This window comes from Pseudopodoces humilis, chromosome 24, assembly GCF_049639895.1.
Source record: "Pseudopodoces humilis isolate 2021_Gansu_Grassland_sample_001 chromosome 24, ASM4963989v1, whole genome shotgun sequence".
NCBI lineage: Eukaryota > Metazoa > Chordata > Aves > Passeriformes > Paridae > Pseudopodoces > Pseudopodoces humilis.
This window is the reverse complement of record NC_142223.1, coordinates 3,338,785-3,362,861: the sequence shown is the minus strand read 5'-3', so window position 1 is coordinate 3,362,861 and position 24,077 is coordinate 3,338,785. Positions and strand designations below refer to the sequence as shown.

The 24,077-nt window shown below is 45.3% G+C and overlaps 1 protein-coding gene across 5 annotated transcripts; it reads left to right on the top strand.

Moving 5' to 3' along the window:
* Positions 1-7,649: 7,649 nt before the first annotated feature.
* On the top strand, positions 7,650-20,949 carry SLC45A1 (solute carrier family 45 member 1). 5 transcript variants are annotated; one of them, XM_005528318.3, is made up of 11 exons: positions 7,932-8,280; positions 8,695-8,771; positions 9,691-9,868; positions 10,533-10,938; positions 11,934-12,026; positions 12,474-12,698; positions 13,670-14,409; positions 15,588-15,741; positions 16,803-16,979; positions 17,666-17,871; positions 17,943-20,949. In XM_005528318.3, the coding sequence occupies exons 4-11, from the start codon at positions 10,536-10,538 to the stop codon at positions 18,222-18,224; spliced, it is 2,280 nt and encodes a 759-aa protein (XP_005528375.2). In that variant the 5' UTR covers positions 7,932-8,280; positions 8,695-8,771; positions 9,691-9,868; positions 10,533-10,535; the 3' UTR covers positions 18,225-20,949. The 5 variants fall into 5 exon arrangements, with proteins under 5 accessions (XP_087922558.1, XP_087922561.1, XP_005528375.2 ...); XM_088066433.1 differs by having other exon boundaries at positions 10,518-10,938; XM_088066432.1 differs by lacking the exon at positions 7,932-8,280 and adding an exon at positions 7,650-7,683 and having other exon boundaries at positions 9,691-10,938.
* The last annotated feature ends 3,128 nt before the right edge of the window (positions 20,950-24,077 follow it).

Genomic DNA, 24,077 nt, shown 5'->3' with positions numbered 1-24,077 from the left:
GTACAAGGAGAGTTCAAGGGAAGAAGGCAAGCTGGGATTGGCTCTAGAAATGATCTGGAAATCTGAATACTGTGGAAGGAACAGGTACAGTTGGGATTTAGAGGACATGTCAGCCTGTATGATGAACACCTGTATTCATCTATGTAACTCCAGTGGTAACCAGCAATAGGGCATGAGTTCATGGAATGAAGCTGAGCCAGGGGAAGTTCAGATCGGACATTAACAGAAGGTTCTTCACTGAGAGGATGGTCAGTCACCATAAGAGGCTCCCCAGGAAAGTCATCATGGCCCCAAGCCTGTCAGAGCTCAAGGAATGTCTTGTTATAAGGTTTAGTTTTAGATGGACCTGTGATGAGCAGAAAGTTGGACTTGGTCATCATTATGGGTCAGTTCCATCTTGAGATATTCCATGATTCTAACTGTGGGAATTTTTGTCATTAGCTGAACTAATTTTTAGTAAGTGTAAGACCGTAATGAACTTGCCATTGATAAAATATCTTGGTCCCTGATTTGCAAACTTACAGGTGGTCTAGGTTGATCTGTTTAAAATTATTATAGTGCAAAAGAACAATAGACCGAGGAAGTTGATCAAGAATGTGACTTTTTGTTAACTGCATTGGACAGAATGAGGAATTTACTGCAGAAAAGAAAGAGTTGCATCAAGTTTTCTGAGAGATTACAGGCAAATTTTGAGTATTGACCTTGCTTGGAAAAAGGCTATTTAAAAGAGATGGGCCTGATTCTCAGTAGCAAATGTACAGGGCTTTACTTCTAACTTCTTAAGTAATCATGCTGCTGTCTAGTTCTCAGGAAAAAAGCCTTAGGGAACAAAATAGAATAGTTCAATTTGAGGGGACCTCCAACTATTATCTAGTTCAACTGCCTGACCACTTCAAGACTGACTTTCCCTCCCTTTCCTCTTGCCAAAGTACAGTGAAAAATCAGTGGGCTGGTTTTGTGTGCACAGAAATATCTGGAGGCATGTCTGTGTACAAGAGGAGAAAATGCAGCTGCTGCCATTTTGTTCTCATGAGCTGAGATCTTTGGATCTCTGCTATAAGAGTTCCTGACTGTAGCGTATTACAAGTGTGCTTTTGCTAAAATACAGTGACTGCTTAAGGAGAACAGGAAGAGGCTACAGACCAGGACACCCTGGTCTCATATACAGTAATAAGCTGTTGTGAAAAGTCACATAAGATGAGTGGTTGTTTTTCCTCTAAAACCCTCTGAGAACTCACCCAAAATTTCATGGGCAATTTATTTTATGTCAGGCAAATGTCTTGAATCCATGGCACTAAATCCTACATAGCTTGAAGAACTTAAGACAGTCACTGTGTTTGTATACACATAAATATAAATTTATCTGAAAGACTTTGAAAACAAAAGATGGTGAAAAAGCATATGTACTGTTTAATATCACTGTCAACGGGTTTGCCAAATCAGCTGTGGACTAAGGCTTAGTACAGCATACATAACTCAGTCAAATACTCTTTCAGTGAGATCTAACGACTAACAACAAATAAGTAAGAGATCTCAACTTCTTCTTAAATTCTGAGTGCTTTCTTGTTGTGGCTCAGAAATGCTATTCCCCAGTTTAGTAGTACTGCTAAACCCACACTGTTGCTTGCTCCTCCCACCAATGAAGAGCTCAAAAGGCAAAGATCACAGGCTGAGATCTGAGATCACAGAATAATTTGCTGTAAACAGCAATGACATAAGAAAAGGAGCAGTAACAGCAGAAATATTAATAACAAAAGGTATAAGACAAAGGAACAATTTACATGTCAAATAAAACAGTACTGGACTGTTTCACCTGCCACCCTTTCTTCCATCAGAAAGAACCCCCTCATTCTCAGAAGCCAGAGAAGGCTTTTCCCCAGCCCTGCAATGAATTGAGGTGGTATTGAATAACATTAAGGCCGTGGCCAGAACTAGACAATTTCTTTAATCAAACCTTTCTGCTTAATAATTAGCTAATATAGAGTGGCACTCCAACCCCACCACCATCCCCTGCCCTCGACCCTGCAAACTTGAACCTCATTCTCCCAAACCAGGCAAAGGCTGCTTTGTTTTTGCTTTTGAAAGACTTCAGTGCATGGACAATAATTAACTTGTCACTTCAATCCATAATAGGAAAAGAAGGGTATTTAGTTTTTTCTGTATTATTGCCAGGTTGTGGTGGTCAAAAAGGACAGATTAAGCTATACCACATACTCTTTCTAACGAGTAAGAAACACTCAGTGTTTCATTTTGAGTGAAGGGAAGCTTTAGTCTTTTCTGCACTATGGAAATGAAAGCTGTCCAGTATATGACAGTATCACTAACCTGGAAACTGTGCAAATTGACTGGAGATAGGCTTAGCAATGATTCTTCTGTTACCTATTGTGCTCTGATTTTCCTCATCTACTGCTCTGCCAGTCACCCTGCCTCCTTTGTGGAGCTCAAGAGGGGAAAAATGGAAGTCCTTCACACTAAGTAGCTTCACCCTGACTTTAAATGAAGTGAATTCTGATAAATTAGAAAAAAAAATTACTTAATTTGGGAGCTTTTCCTGCTCCTCATTGTGTCTTCAGAAGTTTCTGATGTTCTCTTACAATATGAGCAAGGCAGCCCCTTTGTGTCAAGGCCTCTGAGCTGTACCGCTATCACAAGCCTGTGTGGTTTGCTCTGAGGAGCTCTCTGCTGCTGTGTCCCACAGAAGCACTGCGGAACGTGCACATCCCTGATCATCCTGAAGGAAGAGGAGTTGGTGTGATCTCTTCAGAAAAGTCTTTCCCTGAAGACTGTACTTGTATAGAGGCCAGCTGCCTGCTGTTCTGTAGGAAGTGACAGAGAGTTTGCAGAGTGATGTGTTGATTTGGCACTGCCTGGTTTTTGGTAGCAGGGAGGGCCACGGAGGTGGCTTCTGTGAGAAGCTGCTGGAAGCTTCCACCACGTCTGACAGAGCCAATCTCTGATGGCTCTGAAGATGGCCACGCTGCCGGCCCAGTCAGAGGTTGGTAACACCGCTGCGATGACGCATTTTAGAAGAAAATCAGAACAGCGGAAGCGCTGTTTTCCCAGGGGTGCCGAGGCTCTGTGGCCATCCTGGGGTGGCCCGGGGTGAGCCTGGGCAGCCGTGCCACGGGCAGAAGGGCAGGGTCGTCAGCGGCTTCTCCTCCCGGCTCCCTGCACGAGGAGAGGCGTCAAGCAGCGCCCGCGCCGCGGCGGCCGCCACTGCCCGCACCATGGCGGCTGGACCGCCCGGCCGGCCGCGGAAACGTGGGAGCGACTCCCGACGCGAAACCCAGACGAGATCAACTTCTCGGTACCGTGAGGTCCTGCCAGCATTCTTCCACTGGGGGAACTTGTTGGCAATGGTACCTACGAGCAGCAGTTTTCTTGAGTCAGAGGAGAGGAGGAAGTGAGGACGTGTGAGGGAAAACAACATGGCGGCACCGAGGGCAGTGGGGAAAAAGGAACAGGAGGAGGCGCTTCAGGCACCAGAGCCGAGATTCCTCTGCAGGCCATGGTGAGGAGCATGGGGAAACAAACTGTGCCCTGGTCATGAATGAAGTCCACGGGGGATGCAGAGATCCACTCACAGCCTGTGGGAAAAGTGCTCACAGCTAAGAGGGTGGATGCCAGAGAAAGCTGTGATCTAGTGGGAGACGTGAATAGACAGAGAGGGGCCTGATCCCAGAGATGGAGAGAGAGGGCCCGTGATCCCAGAGATGGAGAGAGAGGGCTCCTGATCCCAGAGATGGAGAGAGAGAGGGCTCTGATCCCAGAGATGGAGAGAGAGAGGGCTCTGATCCCAGAGATGGAGAGAGAGGGCCCCTGATCCCAGAGATGGAGAGAGAGGGCTCTGATCCCAGAGATGGAGAGAGAGGGCTCTGATCCCAGAGATGGAGAGAGAGGGCCCCTGATCCCAGAGATGGAGAGAGAGGGCTCTGATCCCAGAGATGGAGAGAGAGGGCCCCTGATCCCAGAGATGGAGAGAGAGAGGGCTCTGATCCCAGAGATGGAGAGAGAGGGCTCTGATCCCAGAGATGGAGAGAGAGGGCCCCTGATCCCAGAGATGGAGAGAGAGGGCTCCTGATCCCAGAGATGGAGAGAGAGGGCCCTGATCCCAGAGATGGAGAGAGAGGGCTCTGATCCCAAACTAGAGCAGCTGATCCTTCGAGGACTGCACCCCAGGACGAGTGACTCACTCCACAACAGTTTTGGGAGGGCTGTTTGCCCATGGCAGGGACCCCCCGGCATAGCAGAGAAAGACTCCCCTCCCTGAGCAAACAGAACAAGATCTCGAGTAATGAACTGACCAAAACCTCCATGCCCTGTGTCCCTGTGCTGTCGGTGGGAAAGAGGGAAGGGCTGGGGAGGGGAAAAGGTGTTTTAAAGGCTTTTTTTTACTTTTCATTCTCCTCCTCTGACTATGTTAATAATAAATCTACCTTATACCTTTAAATTTGAGCCTGTTTTGCCATTGAAGTATTTTTCTCTCAGTTCTTAACTCATAAGCCCTTTATTATTTTTTTTTCCCTTTCCTCTGCCCAGCTATAGCAGAAGAGAGTGAGCGAATGACTTCTGTGGGTGTCTGGCATCTGGCCAGTATCAAACCATGACAAGTGTATGCACAGGTCTCTCTGCAGACACAAAAACTTGGTAACCCATCAGGCCTCTTCTTTCTTGACTTATTGAGCATAGATTCATCTTTGCTCCAGCATTCATTTGGCCTTTGGGTGTTCTGAAGCAGCAGCCCCCAAGCACCAAACAATTTCCATGGTGAGTCTGTTTGCTACAGACTTTGTATTTCTCCCCTCAAAACTTCAAGTCATGTTTGGAAAAGAAGCTTCCAATTCTGGATGGATCACAGAATGACATCGTGGATCCACTGAACCGAACTGAAAGATGTTTTAAATTAATTTTAAGACAAAAGGAGAAAAAGAAACACCCAACACCGCAGAACTGAAGCCCTGCTCTTCAACAGGGAGAACAACATACTCTCTGTTGGTGTCTTGCACAGAATTTCACTCGACTGGAGCTAATGTCTGCTTCAGAGGAAAGGATTATGGGGATAGTAAGAGAGGTTTCCAAGAAACAGAGGAATGGTCTGATCTGAGCAAAGCAAATAATGAGGCCTGCTGGCAAATGAAACAGTGAGCCTAACATCAAGCTGTAAATGAACAGAGATGAATATGCTGTCAGAAGCTGCTTTGTGGAAGGACTTAACAAAAGTGTTTAGTGAATGCAAAGCATCTTGCACCCAGAGAAGTTAGGAGGGAACAGCGCAGATTCATAGCAGTAGGTATTCACCACCAAAACCTGCTCTTTTGAACGTTGTTGGGTTAAACTGGTACAAAGTAAATGAGTAACTTTACATTTCAACAGCATTTTATGTGCAAGCTCACAGAGGAGAGGAGATTTGTGGTTTCTGTTTTGTCTAAAACCCAAAGGATGCTAATAAATGAATGCACAGCAGGAATTGCTTTTGTTCTCTCCTTTGTTGTTATCCTGGGAAGGACTAGAGTTACTTGTCCCACTGTCCGCAAATGGACAAACTGTGCTAAATGGTGTAAGAGTTAATCTGTTTAAGTTTTGAGCAGACAATTTTATTTAATTGACCATGGAATAAACATGAGTTTAATATCTCAAATACATTTATGAGGAAAAATCATGGCCATGACTCTTGCCAGCATTAGTGATATAACCCACTCTCCATGCCCAAGTGGAACAAAAAGTCATCCTTGCTGACAAGGGATGGGACTCTTAAGTGCTGTTTTGATCTTCTCAGTGTTTGCAGAGCTCTAGCATGGGTTGTTTTGAATGAGAATGGGATTGTTTTCTTCCAGAGCAACTGCAGTGATTTTAATCAGTTCATTATGAATGTGGCTTCTAAAACCAGTTTGTTCTCTCAATAGGCAGCAAGTGGAATAGTGAATATTGTGGATATTGTGATGAGAGATGGGTGCAGACACAGCATCCTGGTGTGGCCACAGCCATGTGGATCAGCACTGAGAAGTGGCATGTGGCAAGGCTGGGTTGGTGGAGACCCAGAAGCTTCATATCTGGGGAAGCAAAAGGAAAAGCTGAGCACAGAGAGGTGAGGGATATCCCAGTACCAAATTAGCTTCAATCTGCCAAGGGCACTGGGGATAAAATGTGTGTGAAATGGGGAACCTGTTTTATCCTCAATAGAAGCCTGCAGTGGTGTCTGGCATAGAACACATGCTGTTTGTGGCAAATAGGTGTATTTTTTACATTATTCCATTACTTAGATGTGCCATCTATGGCATTGGATTGACTCTCTCATCTCTGTTTAGTTTATCTTGCATGAGCATTTTGATAGGGGAGGAGATGAAAAGATGTATGGTGTCAAATTACTGACAACAACAGTGCAACAATGCCAGAGCATGATAAATTTCTTGCTCAGTTTTACCTAATCTGGCACAATCATACCTTAGGGTCAGTTTAGGAACAAGGTGCTTACAGATAGCCCTGTCTTAGGAAGCAGAGAAGGGAAGAGTTTGGCTGGGACTGTGGACATGGTGTTTGGGGTTGTGGTTTTTGAGGAAGAACATTTGAGGATTGAGGAACCAAACCCCACTTTTCATTTAGACAAGTACAAACCCCTTTCTGCCCTGCCAATGTCATGTTGTGAGTCAATAACCCTAAGTGTACACAGGTCCCTTTCACTGATGTTTAATTACATAAACACTGATGAAGAATACTTGACTAATATCATGGCCAAACTGATGTAAAATAGTTGAACAACACAGATCAGGTGGCAAGAAATCCATGGCAATAGGAATGTGCAGTGGTCTCTTGTGCCTTTCCTTGTGTGCTGCAAGATTATCCCAATTTCTCACAGTTTCTTGTTAGGCTTTATATGAGCTTGTCCCCTATCTGAACCCTACTTGCTTCAGACAGTGCTCTTTGCCGTCTTTTCCAAATGTGATTGCACCCTCTATCGCATGAATTAGAGCTGCTTTTCTACAGACAAATGGCACGATTCCTTTTATTCCTACTGTGACTAGTGATTTATCTGCCATCTTCCTGATACAAGACCTAAATACTAATATATACTAGGGATTCCTGCAGTGTTATGGTAACCTCTGAAGATAAAATTAAGAATGCTTAATGATTAACGCTCTGAATTTTAAGTTTTATTTTAAAAGTAGAGCAGACTGCACTATGTAATTACATCTTTGTTTGCAAACCATAAAGAAATTTGAAACACAATCCCAAATATGGCACTATAAAGTAAAATTGCCTAATTTCTTTAGCCTAGGAAGGGGAAGACCGTTAAATAGAGAAGTGCAGCATGTTCTACGGCATCTGCTCTATAGGCCTATCAAAAAATATCTCTGCACCCGCTAAAAATCCTATCACGATCCGCCTCATCAGTGCCAATTTGGGAACGAGGGCCCGGCAGCTGCATCTGTCCGGGGCGGGAGCGGCTGCAGCGAGCGCTGCTGCACCGAGGCCGGCGGGCGGTGGGTGCTGCCGTGAACAGGGGGAGATTTCCCCGACCCGGCTCCTGCCGGCGCCGCCGCAGCCTCGGGGGCTCCCCGGGGAGGCGGTGCCGGGCCGGGGGCGGTGGCGGGCGGGGGCAGAGCGGCCGGGAGCCTCCCGCGGCTGGCGGGGCGGGGCCGCTGGCGTCACGGCGCGGCGCAGTGCGGGCCGGGCCGGGCCGGGCAGGTGAGGCGGCGGGGCCGGGAGCGCGGGGGTCGCTGCGCGCTGGCGGCCGGGGCGGACGCGAGGCCCGGGGCCGTGAGGGGCCGTGAGGGGCCGTGAGGAGCCGTGAGGGGCCGTGAGGGGCCGTGAGGGGGCGGGGGCGCGGCGCCACCGGCGCGGCTCCTCTCCGGCCGGCACAAAGGATGAGCAGGCGGCGGCCGGGTCAGCACCAGGGTCAGGGCCTGCCTTCCCCCCGTAGGGATTTTGGAGCCCGCGGTACCCGACGCAGAAAAATTGGAACCAGATTCTGCCAGAAAAGTAAAGACTCATTTTCGACGTGGCGGTGCTCAGGAGGAGCGGTGAGGGCAGGTGACCCTGGCTGCCAAGCACATTTTCTGTGCACACACGTTTGTGCGGATGGCAGCCGGCAGAGCCAGCATCGCCTTCCGGATTGTGATGTGCAGTTGGTATAACAGACATCGAGTGCCAAAAATCCCAGATAGCTATTGACACTGAGGGCTAGCAGCCACGCTGAGGGAGAGGTTTCCTGCCTTGCCGCTGTTTGATCACCACGTAGATTTACCCGAGGGCAGGTTTGAGATGTCTTCCTGTGAACAACCAGTAAGTTGAGAAAAATGGGGATTAAGGGTATAGACTCAGTTCATAGTTTTGCAGTGATTTTCTGCTGGACCAGTGGCATGCTGTCAATTATAGCCTTTCATTTCAAGTAATTGCAGGTCACCACGTGTATTTTTGAGTCATGCATAGAGGGGTTCATTCCTTATATCACTGAAACGTTGCCACTTATGATTTGGAATGCAATTGCTTTACAATACACAGTAAAGAGCAGGAAGATAAAGGAGGATCTAGAATGAAATTAATAGATGGAGATAAGGAGATAACATCATCTGTGCAAGTGGCAAGGTATAATAGTGAAGGGGGCTGCTAGTTTCTCTTCATTGTCATGGCTCTGTGAAAGGCTTGTTAAAGGAACTGGCATGAATCTGATTGGGTTTTCATTATGTCTTCTTTCAGGTATCTCCTTATTTTTAATAAATTCTCATTGTGAGGAAATTACTTTGTCCTGGAGGCTGATAAAGGTACTCTGCAAAGTAAGTACTCTGCTTGTGAGATACATAGGTCATAAGAAGTTTTCAGTAATTTGCAGAAAAAATGTTAAGGGGAACACTGGTGCAGATATCTTCACAAAGTCTCTGTACTCTTCTCTTTCTTGCTGGTCCTTGTATGGGGCTTTGTGGCTAATGAGCTTACCCAGCAAGATGCAGCTTGCTGTTGGTGAGGTGAGGGTTGTCAAGATGTGCAGCTGAGATTATGAATTGCTTTTCTCTTGCGTGATATACACCTTGGTCTCAGGAGAAGCAGTCTTAAGGGAACCCTTGATATAATGTTAGCAATATTTCAATAGATGTCCTCTCACTCTCATTCTTCCGTATCCTCCTTGGCCCTCAAATGCACTCAAAGTTACTCCAGCTGCAATCTTTGTGAGGTGTTTGGCAGTCAGTTTTGCATTGTGCAGTGTCTCTGGATCCCTGCACAGAGCTGGGGATTGGTCTGTGTAGGCATCATCCACCATGCTTAACAATGCTTGTGCTAGCGTGATGGTATACATGGCCTTATGGAGTTCTGCTTTTGGTAGTGGTTGGGGATATGCAGCAAATTGTGGCTTTGTCTAGACTAAGGGCTACAGGAAGGAAGACCAGTGTATGAAATGCCCCAGACAAAGAAGCAGAAAACATGAGATTTAGGGGAGTGCTGTGCAGCCAAAGAGTAGAAGAGCTGGGAGTTTTTTCCCCAGGGGAACTTTAAGAAAAAAATTAAGAGACTTGTTGCATGAGTGTGCAGTTGTGAGGGTTTTCTGAAGAGGGATGGGGTGATGTGGAGCTGTTCTTGTATAGGAACAGCTTTGGTCTGTGGACAAGGAGGCATAAAGAAAAAGTCAGACTTCACTCATGAGCTGTTTCCATTTCTGGCAAAAAGAATCAAGAAATCACATGTGGTTCGTTTATGCAGCAGATCTGTTGGCATCTATCTGATGTGCTATTTTGGAAACCATTTGGCTGTTTTACCCACCACACTGTGAATGCTTTGGCTACAGGAGTGATTCTGATGAGATCCAAGGAGCCTATTCAGCACTTGGGTACCATTAAGCACTGAAAGAGGAGTAGCAGTTCTGAGGGTGGCTTGTGGGGTATGTATCTTCTTCTCACGATTCAGTCCCTAAGGATCAGACCCTGTCCTTGCAGTGGGGATATCTCTGCTGAATTCAGGAATGGCAATAGGAATAAAACCAAACGTGGTTATTGAGAAAAGGTGTTGCATTAAGTCTTGGCCTCAGCACAAGCAGCAGTAGTGGTAGGATCAGTCCCAAAAGGATTTTTTGCCAAAGTGATTTCATGTTGCAGCAGGGGTCTGGAATCTGCTGCCAGTCCACAGCTTTGCATTATTGTAAACATAGACTGAGACTGTGATTTATTTTTTTTAGCTCGAGTGAGTTTAACTCAAGTGAATTCTACATAAATATAAACCCTTTGCTGACCCATTGGGAACTTCTGGGAAGTGTGACATCTGTGACTGTTAATTGTTTTAAATATTTCAGTCTCAATCTCCTGTGATGGCAGGCAAATACTTAGGTAACCTAGACAGTATCTCTGGTGTCTCATTTGTGGAAAGGTGCAGGTGTGCCCATAAAACACAAATGCCTTCCATCAAGAGATGGAAAGAAGGGGTTGTAACAAACACAAAGGCCACACTTCATATGTGAAATGTTGAGAAATGACTTGAACTTCAGTAAAAAAAATTAAACTAATTTTTTCTTACCTCAAGCATTTTGTTCTGAGCTATTTGTCTTCTAGACCATGATGATTCCACCATCTGCACCAAGCCCTGTGAGCGATGCTGCACTCTTGTCAGGTGTGGCTTCTCAGGAGGTGTGGAGGTCACCAGTTCCAGGCTATTCTGGGCTGCCCACACGGCACATAAGTCACCGGGCCAACAACTTCAAAAGACACCCGAAAAGGAGAAAACACATCCGGCCCTCGCCGCCACCACCGCCAAATACTCCGTGTCCTATTGATCTGGTTGACTTTGGGGATCTCCAGCCTCAGAGGTCTTTTTTGGAACTTCTTTTCAATGGGTGCATTCTCTTTGGGCTTGAATTCAGCTATGCCATGGAAACAGCCTATGTCACACCTGTGCTGCTCCAGATGGGGCTTCCAGACCAACTGTATGGAATGGTGTGGTTCATCAGCCCTATATTAGGTAATTTTTCTTGATGCTATTTCTTCCCTCTTATTTTTTCTCTTATGGGGTTTTTTTTTTTTTGTTTGCAGTACCTCAGCTGTTCATGACTATATTCTCTCAAGATGTACTAACCATAATTTTAGATAAACAAATAGGAGGATAAATCTTCATGTGCCCTGCCTTGAAATAAGACCAATGTGCTCAAAAGATCTGTTCTTTTAATAGCTTCTCTTAAAACTTTTGTGAGGGTAATGTTTGGTTGCTCTGTTCCTGTATTTCAAAACAAGCATAAGAAGATTGGTGTATCCGTTTATGTCCCCATGAAAAAAAGCATACAGAGACAGTTTTCAACTGTGTGTGAAAAAAAGAAGAGTGGGATTGACTTCTACTGTTTAACTTTCTGAAACAAATGGGGTGTTCCTATGATGAAAGACCATCCACCACTCATGATACAGGTGTTGATTTACTTGCCTTAGCACAGAGGAGGGCTGGGAGTGTATCCATTACTATGGATGCCACTTGGAAAATTTTGTTCTGCCTGTTCTTGTACTCACAACATGTGCTTCAGAAGAAGAGATAGGCCCCTCCTAATGGGCTGGCACAAATTAATTACAGACACTTTTCCTACTTGTTTATTTGCTTCCTGCTGTTTTCCAAGCTAATCCTGCAGGGGATCTCACATCTTATATGGGATAAATGAAATAGCTTGTAAGGAACAGAGTGCTTAAGAATGTGTAACTTGTACTCTGACTCTTCACCTGGTGTCAAACTCTGTTACAGATGCAGAGTGAAGTGCCCAGCAGTGAGCAGCAGCACATTGTGTTACTCAGTCCCTGTCCTGGGCAGTGCCAGGCAGTGTGCAGTGTGTGTGCTCCTGGGTGACCAGTGCTGACTGGGGGTGTCACTGCACTGTGGTGTCCTGCCTTAACTGCCTTTTATGGCATGCCTGTTTCAACTCCTCTGTGAGACAGACTTGTAGAAAAATCCTCTTCATTGGTGATTCTTTTTTCTAGGGTTTTTGCTACAGCCTTTGCTGGGAGCCTGGAGTGACAGATGCACATCAAGATTTGGGAGGAGAAGACCTTTCATTCTGGTTTTAGCAGTAGGTGTGTCTTTTAGAAATGATGGGCATAACACGTAAAAACATTGTGCATCTCTCTTCTGTGACATCCCTTGTGGCACTAAGCTGAACAAAGTGCTCCTGAGGTGTTGGGTGTTGTGGCTCTGAAGAAGATGGTGAGTGACACTGAACTGATGCTTTGGCAGCTGGACATCCACACACAGAAGCTTCTCAGAGTCTGAAAGGATGTTTTGAGGGTCAAGAATGGGGATGGTTTTGGCCAAAGTAAACTCTACACATTTATTAAGCTCGAATAGTGGAAAAGGATTATGTGTATCCTATAAGCCACACTAATTTCCCAGGCTGCATTGATATGAACAAGAGCAGTAGTTCTTGTTGCAAGGTTGTGCAGGTAAAATAATGCTTCTGGAGTCTGGAGCTCTGCAGGCTTGCTTACAAATAGTGACTGATTTTGTTTTGGTTTTGTTCCTAGGAGCATTGCTTGGGCTCTCACTTATGCTGAATGGCAAAGATATAGGGAGTGCCTTGTCTGACACTGAGAATAACCACAAATGGGGTATCATCCTTACGGTCTGTGGTGTTGTCCTCATGGACTTCAGTGCAGATTCAGCAGACAATCCCAGTCATGCCTACATGATGGATGTGTGCAGCCCAGTGGATCAAGACAGGGGCCTCAACATCCATGCTTTGTTAGCAGGTATGTCTTCTTGGTGCTTCCTGGGAGAAATGAACCCTGAGTAAACAAGCCCTGCTGTGAGAAAGCAGAGTGTAAATGCTGGTCTTTTCCTGAATATAATGTATATATCCTGAATATAAAGTATAATGACTGAGGCAGACTACCTCAACTCAAACAAGATACAGTCTTGGGCTGTTCATCTGAAGGTCCCTCACATATTTTGTAAGACTTATGGAAACAAATCCCTTGAGGGAGGAGGTTTGGCTTCCTGCAGGTGTGGAATATGTATCCAGTAGTTGCTCTGTTGGAGGTGAAAGTGCATACTGGGTGCTCTTGATCCCTCACTGCTGTCATCTTCAATCGCTGTGTTGCCCTGTTCTAGGAGACTATTCCACACTCTTGAATGTGTTTGTGAGTAAGAAAGGAGATGTTGTAAGACTTTCACCATGTGAATGGCGAGAGAGAGAGGTGCTCTCAAAACTTCTCTGTTCATCGGTAGTAACACAGAGGCAGAGTTTTGTGCACTGTCAACACAATGCTGAGTAATGAGCTTGCTACGCTTCTGAAGTGTTTGGATCTGTCTTAGTTAGATCTGCATTCCTCATATGAGGAAAATGGATTTTCACTTTCAGGAAAACAGTCTTAGCTGAATGATTGCAGAGCCTTGTCACAAGGCTGGTGGACACTTCTGTTTACGGACTGAAATAGCTAAAGGTAAGGTGTTTTGTTCTTGGCAAAGAAAAGATAAAATTTTTAATTATTTGTATCATCACTTTCACAGCACTTTCTCCCTCTTTCTGTACCGTGTTGGTACATCCAGACTGTCCTTGTGGAACAGCTGTGTTAATTAGTGCATTTGAAGTGAAAAGGGATCAAATGGTAAAACAGAAATGTCAGATTTTTCTCATGATTCATTAGACAAGTTATGCTGTGCTGCTACTGACTTGTGGGACTGCATAGGGAAGATAATCTTAGCTCTGTTTTTCCACCAGGTCTTGGAGGTGGCTTTGGTTATGTTGTTGGAGGAATACACTGGGATAAAACCAGTTTTGGAAAAGCTGTAGGAGGGCAACTTCGTGTCATCTATGTCTTCACCTCAGTTGTACTGACTATTGCTACTGTGCTGACTCTAGTTAGCATTCCAGAGAGACCATTAAAGTCCTCTAACAGGAAGAAAAAGGTGATGAAAAGTCCAAGTCTTCCTCTCCCTCCTTCTCCACCTTTCTTCTTTGAGGACAGTGTAAATGAAAACTCTGCTTCTCATAACTCAGCTCACTTACATGAAAGTTTTACGAGTCCTGTTTCCCCCATGAGCCCACTCACGCCAAAATACGGGAGTTTTATCAGCAGAGACAATTCTTTGACGGGAATTAATGAGTTTGCATCATCCTTTGGGACTTCCAATATTGACAGTGTGCTTATAGACTGTTTTACAGGCGGGCATAATAGTTACATGACACTTCCAGCTAGTTTGTCCAGGCAGCCTGTCAGTGTCAGCTTTCCTCGGGTGCCTGATGGCTGTTACCATGGATCAAATGGAATTCTGGAGCAAGGGGAGAGCAGCTTAACATCAGGGCCTGATAGTGATGTGCTGAGAGTGGGATCACTGGATGCAATAAAGCCACGGTCATCGGGGATCTTGAAAAGACCTCAGACCTTGGCCATTCCAGATGCTGTAACAGGACACTGCCCAGAGAATAACAGAAGAAGAAATGTAACCTTCAGCCAACAGGTAAGAGCAGGAAATCAATGAGAAGACCATGTAAACATGAGTGTTATTAATATCTTCATAGAGTTTAAATGTGTGGTGCACAAATTTAATTTTAATTAAAGCTGTCTTGTGACAGCTTCCTCATAAAAGTCATTTTAGGAACAGCACACCTGCTATGACTCTACCAGTAAAGTAGTGGGTAGAGTGTGAATTATGGCTGACAGTCTGTCAGCTGCCTTTGTTAAGATGGTAGAAATGGGAATGTCCCACTCTTAACTGGGCCACTTGTGAGGGTTAGGTCAGTATTTTTAGTCCTGCTTCACTACCAAGGGAGCTACCACATGAAAGAAAAGGTCATATTTTTATTGAGCCTGTATCTTCCCTTTCCACAGAAAGACCTGCAAAATAGGGCCAGGGATAGGATTCTCCCATGAGCTTCTCCTTATGGCAGTCATTACATCTGGCTCCATCAGGGATGTGAGCTTTCCCTTACTGAGGGATAAGACTCTGACCTCACCTCCCACTGTTGGTGATAACTTGGAATGTCTGAGACATCTGCATGCTGGCCCATTTTTTTATGATCTGGGATGAGGTAAACGGTCCTCTGTTATTTTTTGGTTTGGTTTGGTTTGATTTGGTTTGGTTTGGTTTGGGGATTTTTTATTTTATTTTAATTATTTGGGGGTGGTGTTTTTTTGTTTGTTTTGTTTGTTGTTGCTGTACTTTGACCCAGTTTGTGAGAACAGACTTCGTTAGGGCCAGGATTTTACAGACTGAGCACACTGAGGTTGAGGGTTGAGGTTAGCAAGCAATGATAATGTGTTTCAATTCAACTCATCCTCTTCTTCCTCAGTGTCTCTAAAACTTCAGGATCCACATTCACCTGAAAGTGGGTACAGCTCCTATAAATGCAATGGAATTTATGCATTCCCATTGTGTCTGTGCATCTGAATGTGGTTACCAAGTACCCTAGAAAAGGGAAGAGAACTGGTTCAAGCATACTGAAAGCTACAGTGCCTTGCTGCCATTTGTCACTTGTTCCAGTCTAATACACTTCTTAATCTCCCAGTCAACAAACTCCAGCAGCAAAGTTTAACTTTCAGATGATCAGATAGGTGTGCAATATTGCATACATCTGCTTAGAAGATGTTTGTGCTTCCCTTACTGTGCCTGTTGACCTGGCAGTTCTTATGGTGCAGGTTGCTAATATCCTGCTGAATGGTGTGAAGTATGAGAGCGAGCTGAATGAATCGAGTGAGACCTCGGAGCAGCCCCTGTCTGTGAAGCTGCTTTGCTCTACCATCTGCCACATGCCCAAGGCTCTCCGGAACCTCTGCATCAACCACTTCTTAGGTACTCCCAAAGCACCCTCTTGCCTTCACCAGGAAGGACTCTACCTGGGGTGAACCTTTCTCAGTATTTTATCTATTGCTCCAATGGCTGCTAACTAGGGACAACTTGATTTCTTCTGTATAGATACCAATGAGGTACCTTCTTAGAACACTTAGAAAGGAAAAAAAAACCCAAAACACTCCAGCAAAGCAGTAAAGCCTGTGTTCCTAGAAAGGGAACAACAACAGCCTAAATCAGCATGTCTTAAGGGGAATGTTCACACCAAACAGAAAGATGAGATTAGTTGGATTTCCATGCTTACACCCTGAGACAGGCATTTACTTTCCTCCCTGTGACTGCTCATGTGCAGGGGTCCCAGAACAGGCCAAGAGGAGGGAGGTGTGGAGTGAGGCATTGCAGGAGTGCCTGTAACCAGTACAGTGTTACCTTTACTCTTAACTGATGTGTGACTGGTGTTTAGGAAGCGCTTGCAGTCATTCCAGTTTACACAAAGTTGGACAGAAGGGACCAGGTAATTAATACTCATTGGCTGTGAAAGGAATTAAGGGATTGCCTGCATCAATGGCCTTGGTGCCAATTTGTGAGCAGAGTTTTTAACTGTGTCAGAGGCACTCTGGAGGCTGCAACCATGACATAAGAAGCACTCTTTCCAGTCCTGTGTGGGAGGATAACAGCAACCTGAAATTACTATGGGATGAGCCACTCTGTTAAACTGAACACTGTGTCCTGTCAGAACCTGAAGACAGCTCAGACTGCTGTCATCTATTTTTCTCTCTTGCTAAACCAGTATTTTGTGGCCTTTAGTCAGCCTAGAGGTTTCCACTTAGGAATTCAAATGGTAAATCTTGGTCTTTAAGAGCCTGAATGTCTTTAACAAACATTGCAGCATTATGCACAGAGAGCAGCGGTCTCAGATAAATGTGGCTGGATATTATGTAACACTCAGGTTGCACAACCTGTCCTAGGGTGTGATTTGTAATATAGCTGATAACATCTATGTAAGCTTACAAGGGGAAACAGATATTCTGAAATCCTAATAGGTTACTTCTCGCTTCTTTCAGGTTGGCTTTCATTTGAGGGGATGTTGCTCTTCTATACTGACTTCATGGGAGAAGTAGTGTTCCAAGGGAACCCAAAAGCACCTCACAACTCAGATGAGTATCAGAAGTACAACACTGGGGTCACCATGGGCTGCTGGGGAATGTGCATCTATGCATTCAGTGCTGCTTTCTATTCAGGTACTTGGTACAGCTTTCTTAACTACTACTTTGGGAAAAGATACATTTCTTGGAAGTGGTGTTTCTGCAACAAGTAGGCCAGTGTTTATGGTGCAGGCAGCCTACCACATGGCACAAGTGCTGTAGCAGAGTGTTCTTTTTCACCCTGTTACCTCTGCTACTTAGCTGGGCCTGCACTGACAGCAGGTGAGGTCAGCAATCCAGTGAAAACACATCTCTCTTAGGATGTGGTTCCTTTCACAGGTGGCATTTTCAGTGTACATTGAATGCAGAGATACGTGCAGTCACCATAGGCTGCACAGTTGTGGTGTAGCACCACCCAGTGCCTGTGTGTCCCAGGCAGAGCACTCAGGTGTCATGTGCCACCCCAGCACTTTGTCATGTGTGTCATGCCTCTGCCTTCCCACCCCCACCAGTTCCCGTTTACCCTTCTGAGAGAGGGGCACTGCCAGGCTCCAGCTCTGCCGTGTCCTCTGTGCAGATAGGGCAGCAATGCTGCATCATGGCAGCCAGATTTGGAAGGAGTCCTTGGCACTCAGGTGCAAGCCACCACTTCCTCAGAGGTCTAGTGGCTGCCACTGAGATGTGGCTGCCTAACCTAACCACAGGTGACCCCTCAGCCGCACTGAAGGGTGGCAGTGGGGAGGGCTGCAGTTCACCCCGAAAGCTGTACCATTTTCTTGCAGCCGTGCTGGAGAAGCTGGAGGAGCGCTTTAGCACACGGACACTGTACTTTGTGGCATATTTGGCCTTTGGGCTGGGCACGGGCCTGGCCACGCTCTCCAGGAATGTCTACGTGCTGCTGTCCCTGTGCGCTACCTACGGCATTCTGTTCGCCACGCTCTGCACGCTGCCCTACTCCCTGCTCTGCGACTACTACCAGAGCCGAGAGGTGAGCCCCGGGCTGGGGAGGGGACAGGAGCCCCCGGGACACCCCCTTACTCTGTGGCTGTGTCCCCGCAGTTCGTAGGCTCGCAGGCGGAGGGCACGCGGCGTGGGATGGGCGTTGACATCTCCTTGCTGAGCTGCCAGTACTTCCTGGCGCAGATCCTCGTGGCCCTGGCCATGGGGCCGCTGACAGCGGCCGTGGGCAGCGCCAGCAGTGCCATGTACTTCTCCAGCCTGATGTCCTTCCTGGGCTGCCTCTTCTCCTCCCTCTGCGTCACCTACGAGCTGCTGCCCCCCGAGGAGCTGCCACCCGCCGAGGAGCAGCGTCCGCTCCTGCCCCGTGCGCGGAACGAATAAACGGGAGAAGCTGCCACAGCCTCTGCTGCCTCATTGCATCACCCTTGGCCTCCCTGCCGTGACAGGACGGGCTGTGCACCCCTGGGACGGCAGCAGTGGGCTTGGCAAACGGAAAGAAAGGTCTGTGCTGGCTTTGCTGAGCTTTCCCCTGCCTGTGGGAAGGTGAGGGGTGAGTCAGTGGCGCCTGGCACTGCTCGTCCTTCCCCTGAGGTGGCAGAGGCCTGTCTGTGCCCCTGGGGCCACAGCAGCAGGAACTGGTGGCGCCGTTCCCTGCAGCTGCCTCGTGGTGCTGTCATCCCGGGGGATGACTGGCATTGTCCAGCATGAGGCAGGAGACCTGAAAGCCTGGTGCCTGGGCAGGACAACCTCACTCTCTCGAGTGGCAGTGAGCTGCTGGGCTGCACGCACTGCTGCAGAGACTGCCACCGTGGGAGTGGTGACGTGCCAGTTTGGGGGCAGAAGGTGCCACCTCCTGGCCAGGCAGAGCAGCCTTGGTTGCCAAGGGCAGTGGTGATTCCTGTGAGGCCTTTGGGAGCGGCAGGTCCAACCTACAGCCTCTGCCCACGGAAGGCCTGGCTCTGGAGGGTGCTTTTCAAAACTCTGGGTAGGCTGAGAGCAGCTGGTCTTGCTTGGGTGGTGTAAATCCTCTGCTAAGTGCCAGGGGCTTCTGGGTGCACAGAGCTCCCACCAGCAGAGCTGCTACAAGACACCCCTGTGGGCTGAAAGCTCTGTGGCCTGGCTCCCACACCCCACTCTGGAGGTCCTGCCTGTGGTCCTTGGTGATGTTTGCCAATACATGCGTATTTCCTTCCTCATTAGAGTTTAATTAAGACTACAGGCATTTGTGATGACTTAGCAGAAGGATTTGTCCATAATCCAATTTAGCAGTTGTCCATAACCCAGTTTTCGGGAGAAAGGTCTTTTCCCATCATTCTCCCTTGGGCAGAAGGTTATTCTGAAGAACTTTACTCATAAGAAAAATGTATGTAAGCCTGCATCACATCATTCTTGTTTACACAATTTTACCATGGGACATTCTGAAGTCTGGGGATCAGTGACTAAGTGCTTGTCAATTAGAGCTGCATCTTCCACATCTCAGTGAAACCAGTAAAAGGGCATTGGGTTTCATTATCTGAGAGATTTCTTAATTATTCTGATTTTAGAAGGTGGTGTGTGAGAATTTTTACAAGTTCTAGTTAAGGTCAGGAGTTAATTTTAAATGATTAATAAAACTCTTTCTAAAGCCCCTGTCATCCTGCCTCTGTATTTGGGTAGGCAGCCAAATTTCACCAAGACTGGTGGGCATTTTGGTGTTCACTTGTGCTGTGCATGGCATCCCTGTAGAGATTATATTTGGTCCAGATCCAGAAGAATGGTTTTCTCTGGAGAGTCACTCTGTTTAAATGGGTTGTACTTCACTGTTCACCTAAGTTTATTCTGATCTATGATGCCAAGGTGAAATAATATGTATAATCTTTAGTTGTTGTGGCTTGCTGTAATCCAGTGCTGAAAACATAACTTGTAAGAACCCCTCATTTTTATCATCTGCTCCCAATTATTATATTTTAGAAGCAAGTTTCGTACTACTCAGTACTGACTTAAACAAAGGAATACTGCTGAAATTACGCAGTCAAGCACTGAGAGATAAAGGACTGTCAGCTGTCAGACTGATGAGTACATTCATCTTTCATTTCTTTCTTTGGGCTTACATGGTGTCATATGTGCAGGAATGTCTGTGCCATTTCCTTGATTATGGGACAGCTGTCTCCAAGAATGTTCAGGATAAAGCTGGGACAAAATACCATGAGAAACAACATTTGGCACTACTAATTTCTGACAATCTAAAGACTTGACTTTGAAGAATTATTCTTTTCTTGTTAGTCTGCTTTGTTATCTTAATTTCTCTTCCGTATCTTCTCAAACTTTTAAACTCAAAACTTATTTTTTGTTTGGTTCCACTAGCTAATGTGGTATTAGTTCTTAATTGTTTTTTTCTCCTCTTTAAGTTTTGTAGCCAGCATTATTGCACTAAATGGATTGTGAGCACTTTACTTTTCCAGGTAGCTGGAGTTGCAGATCATTTTGTTCCAAGTGAAAATCTTCAAAAAAATAATAAAATCAATGTATTTGATGATAATGTTTGTCTCCATTTCCATCTGTAAATAATATCAACTACATTTATGTAGTTATAAAACTGTATGCCTGTATGCCTTGCCCAGTAGACTCTATATTACATTTTTCTATTTTATGGGATATGGACTTTATTTTGCATATATATTTATGTAGTGGTACATACACAGTATTTTTAAGTCAACATCAGTGTGTGTTAATTTGGGGCTTTGAGCAATACTAATGGTTTCTGGAAAAAAAAAACAACAGAGCCTGTCACCATCATGCAGAGTTGGAAGCTGCACCAAATCCTTAGAAATAACTTTAAAAAGAGGCATTGCTTACTTGTTTATTCTCTTCCTTTGTCAGACATTTTGTATTTTACAGAAATTGCTGTATATGGTCACTGGTGGACTGTGAACTGCAACGTGATGTTTCCCTTCTGGAATCCAAAGGCTTCAAATATTCTGTCTAACTTTGCAAGTTACTGATTAAAAAAAAAAAAGATGCATGAGTTTAGGCAGGAAAATGATTTTATGCTGTGCTGTTTTTCAGTGATGCCTAAAGGTTAATTTTGATTAAGTCCATATCATTAAAGGTTACTTCATGGCAATTATTTGTGGATGTTTGTAAATGTATTTATTACACGTGTACAGAAGCAGGGAAAATGGGGAGAGAGATGGAGAAAAGACCTAACTGGTTTTCACATGTTTGTAATTAAGCAACCTGTAACCATTTCAGCATGTCTGCAGCTCCCTCAGCCTCTGCTGTGTCACTCAGAAAGACAACCTCACGATTTCAGAACTGCTGTTCTTTGGTTGGAAAAATAAATCTTTTCATGAATCAAAGAGAATAAAATTTATATATAAAAATACAATATGTATCTATGTATGTATAAACCATATTGGGAAGTATTTAAAAGAGTTCTCTGGTCAATTTATTTTCTACAAACGAATAATTAAGCATCTTGCACTCTACAGGAGATACACTTCATTAAAAAAAGAATTTGTGTAAAAGGTAGCTTTCTTAATGTGTATTCTCCCTCAGACTGGAAGACAGCCTCAGGAGAGAGGAGAAACCTTTAGATGCCATTATCATAACAACACCCAATGGACTGCACAAGTCCAATACACATCTTGAAAATTCTTTGAGTACCAAGGGCTGAAATGCCAAAGCAAATCTCCAGCATCTGTTTATCTAAATAGACATTTTCCAAACCTGTGGTTGTTATTTCATAATTGTTCATTTAGGCCAGCTTTTCTGCAAGGAAGGTTTTTGTGGATATTCACTGGAAAAATGCCTGCAGCAACTTTCCATCACTGCTGCTCCTGTAGCAGGGTCAGTTGACAAATTTCAAGCTGCAAGACAGCAGCAAAACCTGCAGGGCAACAGCACTGGGACAAGCTGGAGGTGTTTTACCAGAACCCTTAATTGGAGTTGCAGTCCTTGCTGTATTTGAAGGTTCTGAGGAGACAATGTCCTATGCTGTACAAGAAGTTTTTAATGTTAAAAGCTTTGTCAGTACTCTCCCTCATATATCCCGTGCAGAAATGGTAAATGCATGGAATAATGAGAATTTTGGGTGATGGCAGCTTGCTGCCTAATGCCCCCAGCCACAGTGGTGGCCAGGTTCTTTTTAGATCTGTAAGGCAACAGCACAGTCCAAGCCCCAAAGAGGGTTAACAGTAAACAAAGGAGAGGTTGCTTCATCCTGTGTTGAACATGGAAGTCCAGGGAGCAGGATGAAAGTAGGCAATGAGGAACATTAATGAGATGAATTCAGATGCAAGGTATGCCCAGAGTAGCAGTCTGCAGGCTGGGGAGAGTCTGCAGTGGGGGTGATGCATTATCAGCCATGTACATAAGCTTATTTGTTTGTTTTGTTCTTGCTTCTAGGATCCAGGGATAGCTTTCTCTCAAAAAAGGATAACAAATCTTGTTGCAATAGCCAGTGGAACAGCCAGCAGAGGAAATCACAGCATCAGAGCAGAAATGAAGATTTTGGGTTGTGTGAGTACGGTGCTAACCAAGCTTAAACTACTTAGAGCTACTTAAACATGAGGAATGTAACAGTATTCTTGTCAGTGCTTTGCAGAATTACTGTGCTGAAGTCTGAGCTTCACCCATAGCTTTCTTCAAGCCTGCCTTTGCTGTGTGCCAGCCTAATGATCCCCTACTCTGCTTTTGCTTTATGCCTATTCCTTTCATTTATTTTTGATTTACTACAGTTATTTTTTTTTAGCCCACACAACTCTTTGGGGAAGAGGGGATGGAATACAGCTGAGTTGGAACAATGCTTCTTCCTGCCAAGAAAGGAAAATGTTTGCTCCTTTTCCCAAGCTCTTGCTGTGAAGTATTCAGTGAAGTGTTTACAGCAACATGCCCTCAAACCTACATCCTATACACTCCATTATTACCCATAGCCCCCTTAAACAACAGGGGCTCTTCACGGCTCCAGAGAAAAGTATCAGATGATCTTTTGAAAGGCAGGTTCAGTCCAAAGTGTAAATGGCATTCAGTGCTCGTAAGTACCTACAATTCTTTTTCTCTACCAAATTCCAGGAGGCCTCAGACACATTCTTTTTCCCAGCCCTGCACTTCTCACTGTTCCCAAGGTACTAGAAATGTTCAGTGTAATTTGTTCTCAGCCTTCATCTGCTGTCAGCAGCACAGCAGCTGAGAATTATGCTTTATGTGCCCAGCATGCCTATTTTTATTCTTTTTTAGAGCTTGAGCTTTCCTATCCTGGTACACAGTACTGTGTATCTGTGCACAGAGCCCCACTGCTTCCACAGCAGGCTGGGGTTGGTGGCCCAGAGGCTCTGCATTGCTGCACAAACTGTTCTCCTGACCTACATGGAAGAGTTTATACATCTAGAAAAAGTTATTAATTTGGTCAATAAGAAGAAACAGGCCCAGTGATTCCATGGACAATGAAGAGGGAGTTAGCTGAGGCACTTCCAGACTCTCCTCTTAGAACTTCTTTCATTTGCCTCCTGTTCCCACTGTGCCATGCAAAATTAGTGTGTGATACCAATAGTCCCTCACCCTCCTGCACTGCAGGCAGCCCCAGAGCTCTTAGTATGGGAAAGGGCATGAAAACAATTATTTTACTGCCTTGTGGATAACTGTGGGATGCTTTATTTAATAACAAAGTAAGGCTGGGGTGTTATGTGGGGTTTGTTTTGGTTTTGTTTGTTTGCATTTTTTAAATTGGGCCAAAAGCCAGGGCTCCACAGAAATGTCATAAAAGAAACATTGCAGACAGACCCTGTGTTCAAAGCAGAAAGCTCCAGAAAGGAAAAGCTGTGTGGTACCTTTGGATTATGGTAAGAAAAACACTGCTGATGCAAACCTTCCACTTGGAGCAAGGAAAGGAGATCTAGAGGGGAATTTCCTGGAAGCCAGTGCACCAGAGTGCACTTACCATTTTATAGAAAATGTGATGCTGAACATATCAAATGCATAGAAGGGAGGTGTAATAGAAAAGCAACACAACTTTTCATAGCCTCAGTCACTTCCAAGAACAGCTGTTTATTCACCTAATCTTTCACCCATGAGCAGAAATGAAACCACTCTTTCTCAGTATTGTGAGAGCAAGCCAGGCCCTTTTCTTAAAATATTTTGTCAACTCATCCTCTGCTGGGCTGGTTACACTACCAGCTTTATAGAGATGCAACACTGGAAACTTGTCTCCCTCTGGTATTTGTAAAATCATCTAAGAGTTGCAGCAAAGGAACCCCA

Bases quoted from the DNA above. Each gene is read 5' to 3' on its own strand.
- SLC45A1 (XM_088066432.1), top strand. From the start codon at position 10,536: ATGATGATTCCACCATCTGCACCAAGCCCTGTGAGCGATGCTGCACTC. The intron at 10,939-11,933 runs GTAATTTTTCTT...TCTTTTTTCTAG, and splicing joins GTTCATCAGCCCTATATTAG to GGTTTTTGCTACAGCCTTTG. The intron at 14,410-15,587 runs GTAAGAGCAGGA...CTTATGGTGCAG, and splicing joins ATGTAACCTTCAGCCAACAG to GTTGCTAATATCCTGCTGAA.